At 47.3% G+C, this 14,407-nt stretch overlaps 1 protein-coding gene across 1 annotated transcript in view; it reads right to left on the reverse strand.

Annotated features, from left to right (window-relative positions):
- The window catches only part of ACSBG1 (acyl-CoA synthetase bubblegum family member 1), a 101,644-nt gene that overhangs the window by 39,533 nt on the left and 47,704 nt on the right, over nucleotides 1-14,407 (reverse strand). The window contains exons 7-9 of the mRNA XM_019504398.1: nucleotides 7,108-7,257; nucleotides 4,068-4,244; nucleotides 507-688 (exon numbers count right to left, since the gene is read on the reverse strand). Of these exons, the coding sequence (XP_019359943.1) occupies nucleotides 507-688; nucleotides 4,068-4,244; nucleotides 7,108-7,257 (509 nt within the window). The remainder of the gene's footprint in view (nucleotides 1-506; nucleotides 689-4,067; nucleotides 4,245-7,107; nucleotides 7,258-14,407) is intronic.

Raw genomic sequence — 14,407 nt, forward strand, 5'->3', positions numbered from 1 at the left:
CACAATTGCTATGCACACTGAGTGGTTTCTTGTCATATACTTTAATTAATTTCCTTAGAATATGCATCAAAGTCTGAAATCGGTCTCCAGTAAGTAAACAATAGCCTAGGGCAGAACAAAAAGTGGGACTGCTTGTGCTAGAAAGAAAATCTACCTGTAAAAATCCAGGCAAACTTGACACACTGGTAGATTCTGAATCTAGGATAATTTTAGAAGATGCTTTTAACATTTTTCTCAGTAATTTCTTCCAAAACTATATAAGACTACAAATACAATGCTTAAAGCCAATTACTAGGCAAAACATCTGTATTCTTTTCCTGAAATGCAGAGAATTTTAGGGAAGAAAGGTGTCAAGAGGGGATATAATCTTCCTCATCCTCACATTTTTTCTCAGACTTTCTGAGCAAAATTCTGCTCGTTTACACTTAGGCTGTCTCAGCGACTGCAAGAAGGTTAGGGTCACTGAAGAAAGGTATAACTGAGGTAGGATTTGTTATTAAATGTACCTTCTTGAAGAGCTTAGATTCCTTTCTAAGCTAACAGACATGGCCCATGATATCATTTTCCTTTTCATAAAGCTTGACTGAGCAGACACATCTTTTAATTTCTCCATGATTTTTTCCCATACCCGAGGAACACCCATAAGAGATGTTGGCTGTGCTTCTTTCAGCGTGTTGATCAAGCCACCCTGTTAAAACAATAAAGTATATTGCAAAAGGTCAGAATTAGTAATAGGGCTCTTCCCCTTTGCAGTGGACTGTCTTGCAGTAGTTACATACATAATACCACTTAAAGTCAAAGAACTATTAGTCCGAATAAAAACTCCTGGAAAAGGCCTATTTCAGCTAGATCCTTAGTTGTATCAGAGCAGGCAATAGCACATGTATTTGCACTGGAGTTGGGGGAGGGAGGAAGATTATAGGTAGTTTTACTCTTTATTCCAGAGGTGGGCAAAATATAACCCGTGGGCCAGATCCAGCCTGCCATGTGACTGGATCCAGGCCACGGCTGCCCACATGGGGCTCTGCATAGGGCCAAGTCCTTCCTGCTTGCACTGGGCCAGCCTGCACCAGGCTCCTGCTGGCACCAACAGCCTGATCCCAGCCAGCACATGCAGTGTCCAGCAGGCTGTTCCTGGTGCGGCTGCAGCCAGGTGCTGCTCTGCTCCCATTGCCTCTGGCACTGGCTCCTGCTTCTGATCTTGCCCCTGCTGCGCTGCTCTGGTGATGCGCAGGGGGTGCACGTGCACCCCGAGATTGGCCATGCCGCCCTGAGAGAATTGCTGATGGAACTTCCACCAGCGGCGGGGATCAGCTGCTGGGGGTGCAGAAGTGGGGGCTAACAGGGCTCAGCCCCCACAAATGCCAGGGCAACCCGGCCACAGGCTGCTGCAGCAGGGGGGAGGGGCACACCAGGCTCACAGCTGGCCCAGCACAGCAGGTGGGTAGGTAAGGTTTCTTCTTCCTTTAGTGTCTGGGCTGCGGGTGGGGGGAGATCAAGACCCCCACAGTGCAGGAGGGAGTGGGGTAGGGACAGGGCTGAATCATTCATGCCTGCCGCACTGTAGGGATTGTCCCAGAGGATGGGGCCCCGGCCAGGCTGGGTCGTGGGGCAACTGCAGCCCGGCGGCTCCTACCACTGTGCAGGTGGGTAGGTAAGGTTTCGTGGCACATTCCCCCCCGCTTGGCTCCAACGTGCCACGGCCCTGGATGAGCTACTGGGCTCTGATTGTCCCATGACCCAACCTGGTCAGGGCCTCATTCACAGTGAATGGAGCCCCAGCTGGGCCAGGCTGTGGGACAAGCAGAGCCCAGTGGCTCCTGCACAGTCATGGCGCTGGAGAGCCAAGGGGGCACATGCGCCCTCCCCCTCCCCCCCCAATCTTTGCACAGGGTAAGGGCAGGCTGCAGCTGTGAGGCGAGGTGGGCTCTGCCTGCTCTGCATCTTCCTGCAGCCTTTGAAACTGGCGTGGCACGCCGCCATGTGCCTCGCTACCTGGCCCACCCAGTGACGGGACATACATGGCGGTGTGCCGCTTTCAAAGGCTGCAGTGAGGTGTGGAGGTGCGGAGCAGGCAGAGCCCAACTCACCTCGCAGCTGCAGCCCAACCTTGCGCTGTGCAAAGCTCAGGGGGGGCCACGTCCCCCTTGGCTCCCCAGTGCCCCAACTCTGCAGAAGCTGCCAGGCTCTTCCCAGGGATGACTGAGGTGGGGCGGGGCAGGGGTCCCAGGAGCTGTCTCCTCCAGCCTGCTGGTGCAGCCAAAGCTGGCCCCACTCCAGCTCCGGGCCCCCCTGGACACTGTGGGGCTGGAGCTAGACCGGGGCTGGTGCAGGGAGGCAGCCAGGGCCGGTGCAGGGAGGCAGCCAGGGCCAGTGCGGGGCTGGGGAGTGGTGGCTGCCAGTGCCGGGCAATGTCCCCTGGCACAGGGGAAGGGACAGCCTCATGGGTGCAGTGGACCCTGAGCCCCATCCCTGCCTGGTGGTAGCCCTAGCCTCACTCCTTCTGCCCCATGGCCCTTTCTCCTCCCTGCACTGCTTCCCCCTGCAGACTTTTGTATGCAGGGGGGGAGGGGGGAGTATGCGTGCACACATGCACACATGCACTCAGTTCCCCACAAAAATGTTTTTTCTCTCCGCCCCTGGCCACCCTCTGGTTGGTGATTGGCTGCTGGTGCCCCCTCAGCATTAGGAGGCACCAGTCACTCATGCATCCTGTCCCATTGTGCAGGGATCCTCTGGTGCCAGATCCAGCTCCAGCTGCAAACTGCCTTCCACCAGAAGGTGGGCAGGAGCTGAAGCCAGAGCCCCATGAAGCCACTAGGAGTGGTGTGGTACAGTGTGGCAGGGGCAGGAGTGGGAGGAGGAGCTGCTGCTGGAGTGGGGTGGGGAGGGAAAGCAGAGCAGCACCCAGCTGGCAACAGCAGCATCAGGAACAGCCTGCCAAAAGCTGATGCTCCTTCGCCTGCCACACTGTACCACACCATGTCATTCTGGACAGGTGGGTGAGCAGTTTCAGTCAGGCAGCTCCTGCCCCAGTGCACAGGACTCCTGCTTCTGTTCCCAGCTGCCTTCCTGTGAGCTGAAGCCCTGCAAGCTGGGGCAGGAGCCGGCTGCCTGCCAGGCATGGCACAGCACAGTGTGGCAGTGGTAAGATCAGGAGCAGAAGCTGCCAGCAGAGGCAGGGAGAGCATAACAGCACCACCCGGCAAGGGTACCGGCACTGGAGGGAGCATGGTGTGAGCTGCCCCGACGTGAATGGGTGGGGCTTGGCTCCATGCAGAGCACTGTGGGGCAGCATGGACTGGACCATTCGCACAAGTTCTGCTGCATGCACTTCCTGCCCCCGCTCACCCACAGCAGGCTTACGGGACCTACCACCTAGGCAGCCCCCTCTCCACACACATACAATGCACACGCCCCCCATACCTTCCCTCACACATACCCCACACCCCACCAGAGGGCAGGGGCATGCAGGAAATGGGCCCAGGCCTTGGCTTAGAGCTGTCACCGCCCCACAACCCTACCCCATGATCCCAACCTCGCCCACACCTCCCACTCCTGAACACTGCTCTCCACCCACCCACAACCCCAAAGGGAGTTTTGGCAAGTTGTTGGGAGTGGGAGAAGAGGGTGCTTACCTAGCCCACAACAGCTCAACAAAACCTCCCCATGTGTCCCTCAGGCCCAAATAATTGCCCACTGCTGCTTTATTCCATCTCCAAAATACACTTTCATAATCTCTGCCTGACTGCAGAACTCCTACGGCAGGGGAATCCTCAAGCTGCTGTCTTAACAGGGGCTTGAGGATCTGGTCTCATTTAAGTTATTTTTTAAAAATATTAAAGAGATATCTAATCCAGATTTCCAAGCATTACTCAAGTAAAGCTTAGAAGAAAAGTGGAGGCTTTGGGCATTGGAAACTGGGTGTACATGAATCACTGGATTCAGCCTACCAGAATGTTAATATAAGACAAGCAATTCTTCCTGTATCTCCTTGAAAATCAAATGCTTTACTAAAGGTTTTTGCTGCTGAAAAAAATCACTTAAACATAAAGTATAACAGGTACCTTTAAAGCATCTGGCTCAGCAAAGTAGACTTGCTCTCCCCATTTGATACCAGTCCAAAGATCATAGATCTGAGCAGCGATGTGGCTGAGTGGAAGGTAACTGACTATAGTCTCCTGCTGGATTTCTGCTGGTTGCATGTCCCCTGCTCTACTGCAGTGTGTGGCAGTCCAAGTTATCTGTGCATAAATTAATACACCATTAAAAATAATTCTCATTTTCTTCTAATATAACTATATTCTATTAGTAATCTACGGATCCTTCTGAATGAGACAGTGGTATTGTTAAAGGTATCCCTACCTTTAACATATAGGATTATTACTCATCTGAAAGCCCAATCAGAGCCAAAAAATGGCAAGACAAACTGTTGCAGAAGGACAAGAAGTTGCAGATTTGTAAGGTAATGTAACATAATACTGGCAATCTTTTACTTTCTGGACTGTGAATACTAAAACCCTTCCCCCCAACATTCATATATATATTTATTAACAAAGCAACAATGTGAAAATTAATCTCAGCAGAGGGATCACAGCCTGAATGGTCAAGGAGACTGAAGTACTCCTTCACATTTAAAAATAGCCCCACGCAGGTTACAGCGGGAGAGCCATACAGGAAAGCTTGCATTGTCCTCTTGGAGCTGTCCTGATACGGATAAGAAGGACTCCAGTTAAACTGTCATTTTCCCCATTGCACTGATAAGTTTTGAAAAAAGTTTTTGGAAAAAACCCTCGGTATACTTAAGGAATCATGAGCTTACATGGTAGAGTCAGTTAGCAAAGCCAGCACCGTTTATCATCAGGAATACTGTGGTTGTTATGCTAGGATATGCATTGATGGTGATACTACTGAACACTAATCATGAGAACCGCAGACCCAAACTTGTTCGTTGCAGAAGATTTGCTGAAGTCATTCATGAGGAGAGGACTTAATCCCATATCATTGCAGGCAGAATTTCAGACATCAGTAAAACTAAAGAATATATAAAGCACATCTGATATCATGCCCAAGAGCAATTCACCTTTATTTTTTATGGGATTTTGACATGGTGCTTTACTCAGGTTAAAGCTCCTTATGCCCCTTTCTTCTCATTCCTTTTCTAGATAGTTCTCTGCTTGTCTCAAAAGATGCCCTCCTGGGATGTTAATCATTTGAATTGCACTACTGTATGATGATCCAAGAGGGAAGATAAAGGGAATACATAAAATAAAGCAACGTGGCACACACCATGCCTCGTATCTCTGTTCATTTTCTTTATAATAAACACTAAAGGGATAATAAGCACAAGAGAATGTGTTAGTGTAGGGTAAAGTGGGTTTGCAGGAGAGATATGAAAGAAGCAGTCTGACACACAAAGTCAGGGAGGCCATTCATTCTGTAGAAGGCTATACTGGAGAAGTGCTTGTAAAAGAAAACAACAAAAGCGGTATGACAGAAGGTCTTCTAAAATGTGCAGCTGCATTGTCTGCTTAGGGTTACAAAATCCCTCAGCATGGGGGTAGGGGCATAAAGGCCTGACCCAGCACTGTACCTGCATATGGACAGAAGGAAAAACTTGTGACTAAAGAAGGCAGCAACACAGTTGCAGACAATGGATGTTTTCCACTGTACTGGACAGCATAAAAATAGCCTGTTTGGGAGCTGCAGCCAGGAATAGTTTGGCAGCAAAATTGGAAACACCATTGGACCCTTCTGAGATAGAAGAACATATGATTTGCCAGACTTAATCAGTCCTATTTTATCTCAAGTCCAGTGCATCATGCATCCAGACATTTTTCTTCCTCCTCCTCCCTTTTGAGTACATTTTCTCAGATATTCTTCCACTGCACAGTTATGCAACAGCCAACAACAATCTTGCCATTTGTGAGCAGCCTTTTGTGAAAAATCTGTTTTCCTTCTAGGACTGTTTGCAGCAGCATGGAGAGGGCTTTTGTGAAGAACAGGACTATAAAATACATGAAACTTTGCTATTCTTTACTTAATCAGGAGAATCTAGAAATAATGTAATTTACAAATGTAATAATGCTACACATAGTAGGGGTATGTGAAGTGAGCAGTATTCGATTCGGATTCAGTCCAGTTTGGGGTACAGTGATTTGATTAGCTGATTCAGATTACTGTCCTGATTCAATTTGACTGAATTGGGATCTGAAGATTTGATTCTGATTCAGAGAATCAGCAATTCGGCCATAGACACAGCATTATATATTTTTTCTACGTACCAGGCACGGCTCGTGAATGCTGAGGTGGTGGGGTGGATGGAGCATCCCACAGGAGCATGGGAGGGCCCCTGTATGCTTGGCAGCGGACTCCCCTGCGCCCCCAGCTCAGTGATTGGCTACAGGGGGAACCCAGGTGTCCCCCCAGACCCAGGAAGCACCAGTCACTGAGCCAGCGGGTGAGGGGGGGTCCCCGCACACTCCATGGCAGATCCAGATGTGGACTAGAAGTAGTTCCAGGTCTGTTGCTGAGCGCACAGTGGGGACCCCAATGCTCCCTTGGGACGCTCCATCTGCCCCACCATCTCAGCATTCACAAAATGCGCCTGGTACCTTGAGGTATATAGAAAAAACATATAAAACTATGTCTACAGCTGAATCATCGAATCTCTCCGAATTGAATCAGAGGCTTCCAATTCGATTTGGAGAGATTAATGGGTCTCCTGATTCAATTTGGTTTCGGAGATTTGGTCACCGAATTGGGCCAGATCTCCGCCAATTCGAATCAGCGACCAAAGCTTCTCGCACCCCTAACACATAGGTCATGTTTAATATGTTCTTGCTGAAGCTTCTAATGTCAGACTCCTATGACTATCTGATGCGCATGATTTTTGAAGATGATCTGTGCAGTACTAGTTTGAATGACTTTTAGTTATCTCTTGCTTTTCGCTGCTTGCATGTTTTCAGAAATATAGTTTGAAAAAGGTTTCTTTAGCTGCTGCATGAGTCTTCACCATGACCACATTTCAACTATTACAAAGGAACAGAAATAAATGCCATCACACTTTAAGATTTTTTATATTCAAAGTATGTCTAGACTACCTACATTATCATGACTCAGCATGGCCCCTTTTGGCTTCCCAGTTGTTCCAGAAGTGTATATTAAACCACAACACTGATTAGGTTTTTGGGAGTTGATAATGTCATCCAGTGTATCATCTGTTATTTCATTTCCCAGTTCCATAAATTCTTCCATCTGGAAAGTAAAATTAAAGAAAAAATTATATATCAAGTCAATATGATTTTTCCCTGTGCAAATAGCTCTGGGGCTGAGCCTGGTGTAGGACTATGGATTGTATGTGCATGTCACACAGACCCTTCTTCATTAGTTACCCCAAAAGTTTTGAGCTTGATCCCTTAATATGCAATTATTGGAAGTGGAGTGTGCAAAGGCATGGAAGTTTTATTATATCTTTTGATGAATGGGAACATTATTCTTTGTTCTAACCTGATAACACAGGTCTCTTGTACTGGAGATTGTAACAAAGTTTTCAAGTTAAAACACCAAGTAATTTGGCCACTTTCAAATATGCTGTTTTTGTCCACTCCATATGTAATAAGCTTTTAGATGCTTGAGTTAAAAGGTTCTACATAAAAGTAGCATTGTCATTGTTGTCATAGTTGTAGTATTTAATTATGTGACTACTGACTTGACCCCACTTCACTACTCAAAGCACAAAAACAGCTGTAAGTTTCTGGTTGCAGTCTTTCTGCTCAGGGCCACCATGGCCTGAAAGTTAAAGCACAAGGAGTCCTGCTCTATCTCATGTTGCTAGACTTCAGTGCACTGCAAATTAGCTCTTGTAGAATGGAGAATCTAAGACAATGTATTTTATTTGTTGCTGTCAAGTATATTGAGGTAGACTGAATTTAGGAGGCTGTTGAATGTACCATGTACACATTAAAATCCCATTGGTTTCATTTTTAATAGAGGCCTGGGGTGATTATCACAGCACAGGAAGGAAGACCAGCAGCCAAGTGATTAACTTCTCAGTGCAAGTAGAGGCCTCAGATGGTTTATAAAAGAATTATCCAAGGAGCAATGACCAAGGACAGCACCCCAAAGCTATTCCTGGCAAGAAGTTTGTCCATGGAGAGAGGCATATCTTGGGCCCTCTACTATGCTTGTACTCAGTAAATGGGCTTGGCTGGAGGGGCTGAGAGAAGAAATGAAGATTTTATGCAATTGAGAGGGCTGATTCCTTCATCTCAAGATACACTATGCATTAAAATGCACTATAGCTGAAATAGCCTCTGTGGCAGACAAGTTCCCTCTCTGAATCTCCAGTCTACAAGTCTTGCCCCTGACCTTCCTTCAAAACACCAACCCTAAGGGGCCCTAAAGAGCACAGTTCCAGAATGTGGAATGGATATGGACACCCTTTATGGCTTCCTAAAGGAGGGAGGGAAGGAGTGTGTGTGTGTGGTAGGGGGCAGATCAATGCTTCCACAGCGAGGGAGGGATTGAGGCTGGGGCTGGGACAAGCTGCCCAGTCGGGGTGGGGTGGCACAGGACATGGGCAGGGGGGGCAGGGGAGCATGGGTGCAGGCGCAGCAACACTAAGAGTGGGAGCTATGCCCTGCTGCCACTTGCCCAACTGGGGCAGAGGGGCGCAGGATGCGGGTACTGCTACCGCTTACCCACATCCCATGCCCCACTGCCCCATCTGGGCAAGCGGTGGCAGCACCCACATCCCACTGCCACTTGCCCAGCTGGGGTGGGAGGGTGTGGGATGCAGGCATGGTAACACTGGGAGCAGGGGCTATGCCCTGCTACTGCTTGCTCCCTTTTGCCTGGAGTGAGCCATGCTTGCATTGCACCCCCCACCCTGCTGAGCAAGCAGCAGCAGGGCATAGCCCCCACTCCCAGTGCTGCTGTGCCTGCATCCCGTACCCCTCTGTCCCACTCCCCAAGTCCCCCCCCCAGCTGGGCAGCTTGTCCCAGCCCAAGCCCCAATCCCTCCCTCGCTGTGGGGGCATTGATCTGCACCCCCTCATGCCCCTTCCTTCCCCACTCTGCCCAGCACAATGGACTTACCACTTGGAGGCAGCTGTGCCCAGTGTAGTGAGGACTGCTGTCTGTTTAGTCTATGGCCGAATCTCTAAAGCAGCACCAAATCTACGGATCTGATTCAGCCAAATCGAATCAGGATAGTAATTTGAATCTCTGAATTGAATCACTGTCCCTCTGAATTGGCTGAATCCAAATCCAAAGCGAATACTTAACGCTTCACACAGGCCTATAACACACATCTACTGATTTGTAGATTTGTTTGTTGAAAACCAATGTCATCCAGAGAAGTCAGAGTCTCTCTTAGTTACAGCAACAGATAATCATTGTACAATTATGCCAGCGGTCTGTCTACCTGCCACACAGATACCTTTTCCTATCTCTGATCTCAAAACAAATAAACATCCATCTCTGCCTTTAGTGATTTGATCTCCAAATTTCCGGTATGGAAAACAAACAGCAGCAACTACCATATGTTCTTATCACAACTGGCGTAACAACTACACCCTTCCATGGATGTACTTGGTCACATATCTGTTCCTGGATCAGTGATATTTTCAGATATATTTTCTAATTGTGGAGCATAACATGTCAACTTAATGCCATTTCTTTTGTAAAGTTCTTAGGTATCCAGGTTGTAGCCTGTGATAGGGGCTAGGCCCTCATGCAAAACTTACCTCAAAGTGAAGAGTTCCTGAGCTGGTGGGATGTGGAGATAATCAGAAGCCCGGTGGGAGCAAAACTGCAGTGGGGAAAAATGCTGCAGCGACGAAAGAGGAAAAAAATGGGAAAAAGCACAACAGGTCCAGAAAGAGCCGAGGCTGGCTCCCGCCCCAGCATGGACCCGTTTTATGGCGGTATGCTGGTACTGGCCCCTTAGGGCAGAGTTAAAAGCTCCGCGGGGAGCCCAATCATTTGAATTGCACTACTGTATGATGATCCAAGGGGGAAGATAAAGGTAATACATAAAATAAAGCAATGTGGCACACACCATGCCTCCTATCTCTGTTCATTTTCTTTATAATAAACACTGAAGGGATAATAAGCACAAGGGGAGGAGACCAGAAGTGAGGATTCCAGTGGGGCCAGGAAAGCCCCGGGGGAGGAGGAAGCTCCAGACAGGAGCAGTGGTGGATGCCCCAGGATGGGGCACACAAAGAAAGGAAAAGGGCTAAATGACTTACCTAAAGAAGAGGTGTGGGTACTGGACACCTCTGGACAGGAGTGGATAGCCAGAGACCCTGCAAAGGGAACAGAGAGCCAAGAGTCTGGACCAAGATAAACATAATAGAGGAGCAAGGACATCACTTGTAATAAGGTAAACCCAGTGGTAGCTGAGACTACTAGCAAGTCTTTGGTATGACGGGGAACCCAGATCAAAGTGAGGTCCATACCCTATTTTTTCCTTTAAAGCCAAAAAAAACAACCAAGATCAGACAAAACATTGCCGGAGCTCATCTTAGAGGTGAGCAGAAGATAATACCTTAAGGTTGGAGTAAGGCGGGGTGTAGGGGAGGCAAAGCCCTAATTCGGGAACCGAACTATCCTGGTTACGGAAGCCTCAGGGAAGGTGGGGCATAATACCTTACTCCCAATAAGAAATGATTTTTCCATCAAAGACATGGCAGATGAGAACCAACCTGAAAGCCTTCCAAGACATATACTCCAGCACCGAACCATCCAGATTTCAATGAAACAGCAAAACCTGAGAGGTCCCTAAGAGCTAGGCACACAAAGAATGCCACAGGAACTTACAAATTGGTGCACTGGCTGGGAAAAACTGAGAGGAAGCAACCCTGGAAGCCAATATACAAATGGAAGTGAACCTAACACACCAGGTCGAGTTGCTGAGCCAAAAGTTACACGCTGTCACAAAAGTATTGGAAGTCTAGCAACAACAAGCTTTACAACAGCAGGAATTGATGCAGAGGAATTGGACCACCTTCCATGTGCACAAAATGACAAGGGAAGACGATGTGGAGGCATATATGGAATCGTTTGAGTGGACAGTGCTACAAATGGGGCTCGACCAGTTACAATGGGTGAGTCAAATAGGATCCCTAATTATAGGGAAAGCTCAAGTGGCATATCAGATGATCCCCAGGGAAGAGGCCTATGATTACAAAAGAGTCAAAGGAGGTATATTACATCGCTTGGAACTCACAGCCAAGCATTACCGGAGGTTGTTCAGAGCCTGAAAAGGAAAGGACGATTGAAAGCCTCGGACCCTGATGCACCTCCTGAAGGATCTACTGAATAAGTGGGTTCCATCTGAAAAGGTAGACAGGGCTGCTCTTGTGAACCAGATTTTATTAGAACAGTTCGTGCAAGATCTCAAAGATGAGACATAAAGACAGCTGAAGAGGCATTGAGAATTGCTGAGGCATTCGCAGCATCTGAAGTGGATCATGTCAAGGAAAGGGGATACGAAGGTACGGGAGGCCAAGTTAAGAGATGACATGACGTGGTGTGGACCAACCAGATACCCAAGACGTGGGGTGATATGCTACTGATGTGGAAGTCCAGACACATCTCCCAGGAATGTTCCCTGGGCCCGCAAGGGAGATGGAAGCCTGCAGGGGACAGCCCAGGGTTAAAGGATCAATTACAAGCAAATGAAGGCATGGAGGAAATGGACTGCAATTTCGGAAGACGTGAGGAGATAGCAGTTTGGGACAGGCCTGTGGTAACAGCATGGGTAGCCGGTAAACCTGTCCAAACCACCTTAGATATGGGTTGCGCCCAGACCCTCATAAGGGCAGGATTTAGGGCTGTGCGAAGCTTCGGTCTCTGATTCAATTTGGCAGAGATTTGGCCTGATCTGGTGGCCGAATCTCCGAATCCAAATTGAATCAAGGGACCCTTTAATTTCTCCGGATCAAATTGGAACCCTCCTAATCGATTCAGAGAGATTCAAAAAGATTCAAAGATTTGGACATAGAGACAGTTTTAATTTTTTTTCTACATACCTCTAGGTAACAGGGGCTCATGAATGCTGCAATGCTTTGGCGCTTGGAGTGTCCCACAGAAGGGGGACTTCCCAGTGTGCTCGGGAGCAGACCCAGAAGTGGACCAGAAGCACTTCTGGTCTGGGAGTGCACTGGGGGCTGCCCCGCGCCTGCCTGGCTCGGCAACTGGTGCCTCCTGGGTTGGAGGGGGGGCACCCGGGGTCCCCCTGTAGACAATCACTGAGGGGGGGGAAGGGCCGTGGGGCCTGCCCTGCGTGCTCCCTGGCAGACCCAGAAGTGGACCGGAAGTATTTCTGGTCCACTTCTGGGTTCACTGCCGAGCATGTGGAAGGCCCCCCCTCACACTCCTGTGGGACGTTCCATCCACCCCAGCATCACAGTGATCATGAGTTGCATTGGTACCTCAAGGTATGTAGAAAAAACTTGTAAAGTTGTCCTCCAGGGAGGAGGAAGCTCCAGAGAGGAGCAATGGTGGGTGCCCCAGGAGGGGGCACACAAAGAAAGGAAAAGCCCACAAGGGCTAAATGACTTACCTAAAGAAGAGGTGTGGGTACAGGACACCTCTGGACAGGAGTGGATAGCCAGAGACCCTGCAAGGGGAACAGAGAGCCAAGAGTCCGGACGAAGATAAACATAACAGAGGAGCAAGGACATCACTTGTAATAAGGTAAACCCAGTGGTAGCTGAGACTGCTAGCAAGTCTTTGCTACAACAGGGAACCCAGACCAAAGTGATGGTCTATTTTTTTCTTTGAAGCCAAAAAACACAACCAAGACCAGACAAAACATCTCTGGAGCTCATCTTAGAGGTGAGCAGAAGATAACACCTTAAGGTTGGCATCAGGCGGGGTGCAGGGGAGGCGATGCCCTGAATTGGGAAACCGGACTATCCTGTTTATGGAAGCCTCATGGAAGGTGGGACATAACATCTTACTCCCAATAATAAATTATTTTTCCATCAAAGACATAGCAGATGAGAACCACCCTGAAGGCCTTCCAAAGTATATACTCAAGCACCAAACCATCCAGATCCCAACAAAACCACAAAACCTGAGAGGTCCCTAAGAGCTAAGTGCACAAACGAATGCCACAGGAACTTACATAGATGTATTGGTCTTGACCAATATGGCTACAACCTGGATACCTGACACATGGAAGATATAGAATTTTAGCCAATTTTTTTAATGAAATCTTCATATTTTCCCAAACAGGAAGCAACTGTGACCATCTGAAAGTTGAGATCCTGCTCCTGCCTTTGTTTCAAGGTAATTTGCATCATCATACATCCTCACAGGAGGTGAGAGGATCTATACCAGCTATGAACTGACTGTCCAGAGTTTTCCATCTATTGACTCGTCTGTGAAATCCTATGAAATATGGACTTCCATTCCTACCCAGGAGAACTTCTACAATCTTTTCTCCATTGCCTGATGAAGGGTGTTTGTGTCTGAAAGTTTGTAATTAAAGAATTTTTTTTTTTTGCAAATCTCCTATTTCAGAGAGAAGAAATTTTAAATATTTTAAAACACATTTAACAATTTTGCCTTGCTTCTGTTTAATTGCTAGATTATCAAAACTGAAAGTATATGACATTCCTCTACAGTTCATACTTTATACTTTTTGCAATTCATTCAATGTGGATAATTAAATCGGGTAAGGAAATTCCATTCTTGTTTTACAGTCAGTTTCTAACAACAGGTTTATTTTGATATTGATACTAGAAAAGAGTCTTCAATGAGGTTATAAAAGAAAATTGAGAGAAAACTCTTGCACTCAGATCAAGTTCTGTGAAATCCTGTTTTTCCCCCTCCCTCTCCATTACTTAAATCTGAGATCTAAAACAGGCAGTACGTCTGATCCCAGCTTTTTCCCTTATTCTGCTACCAAAATATTTCAAGATCTAAGAAAGACCCCAAGAAACTAGAAGTGATGTTTTATTCTTTATACATTTAGAACTACTTAACTTCAACTATTACCTTTCAATAAAAATATTTATGACAAACACAACAGATTATCAAAAGTGGAGTTTTCTTAGGACACAAAATATTGGCTGTAGACTATAACAGAACATAGGCAATTGTTAGATCCTGGATCCAATATAACTGGCTTCAATTCAGTATTCAGATGAACCAGGCAAATAACATACAAATACATTTCCAATAAGTAGGCAAACTTCTTTGGGTAGATGTGGTATCTTTTATTAGACCAATTAAATAGTTGGAAAAAGGTTCTTTGCAAGCTTTCGGGCTCAAACACCATTCTTCAAGAACTGGGAAACTCTGGTGTTGTTCTGAGTTCTCCAAAGTAGAAAAGAATCTAAAAGTGTGACAAGAAGTCTGTGAAAATGTAAATGAGTGGAAGTTTGGA

The sequence above is a fragment of the Gavialis gangeticus genome, unplaced genomic scaffold (assembly GCF_001723915.1).
Source record: "Gavialis gangeticus isolate Ggan-Ray unplaced genomic scaffold, GavGan_comp1, whole genome shotgun sequence".
Taxonomy (NCBI): Eukaryota; Metazoa; Chordata; order Crocodylia; family Gavialidae; genus Gavialis; species Gavialis gangeticus.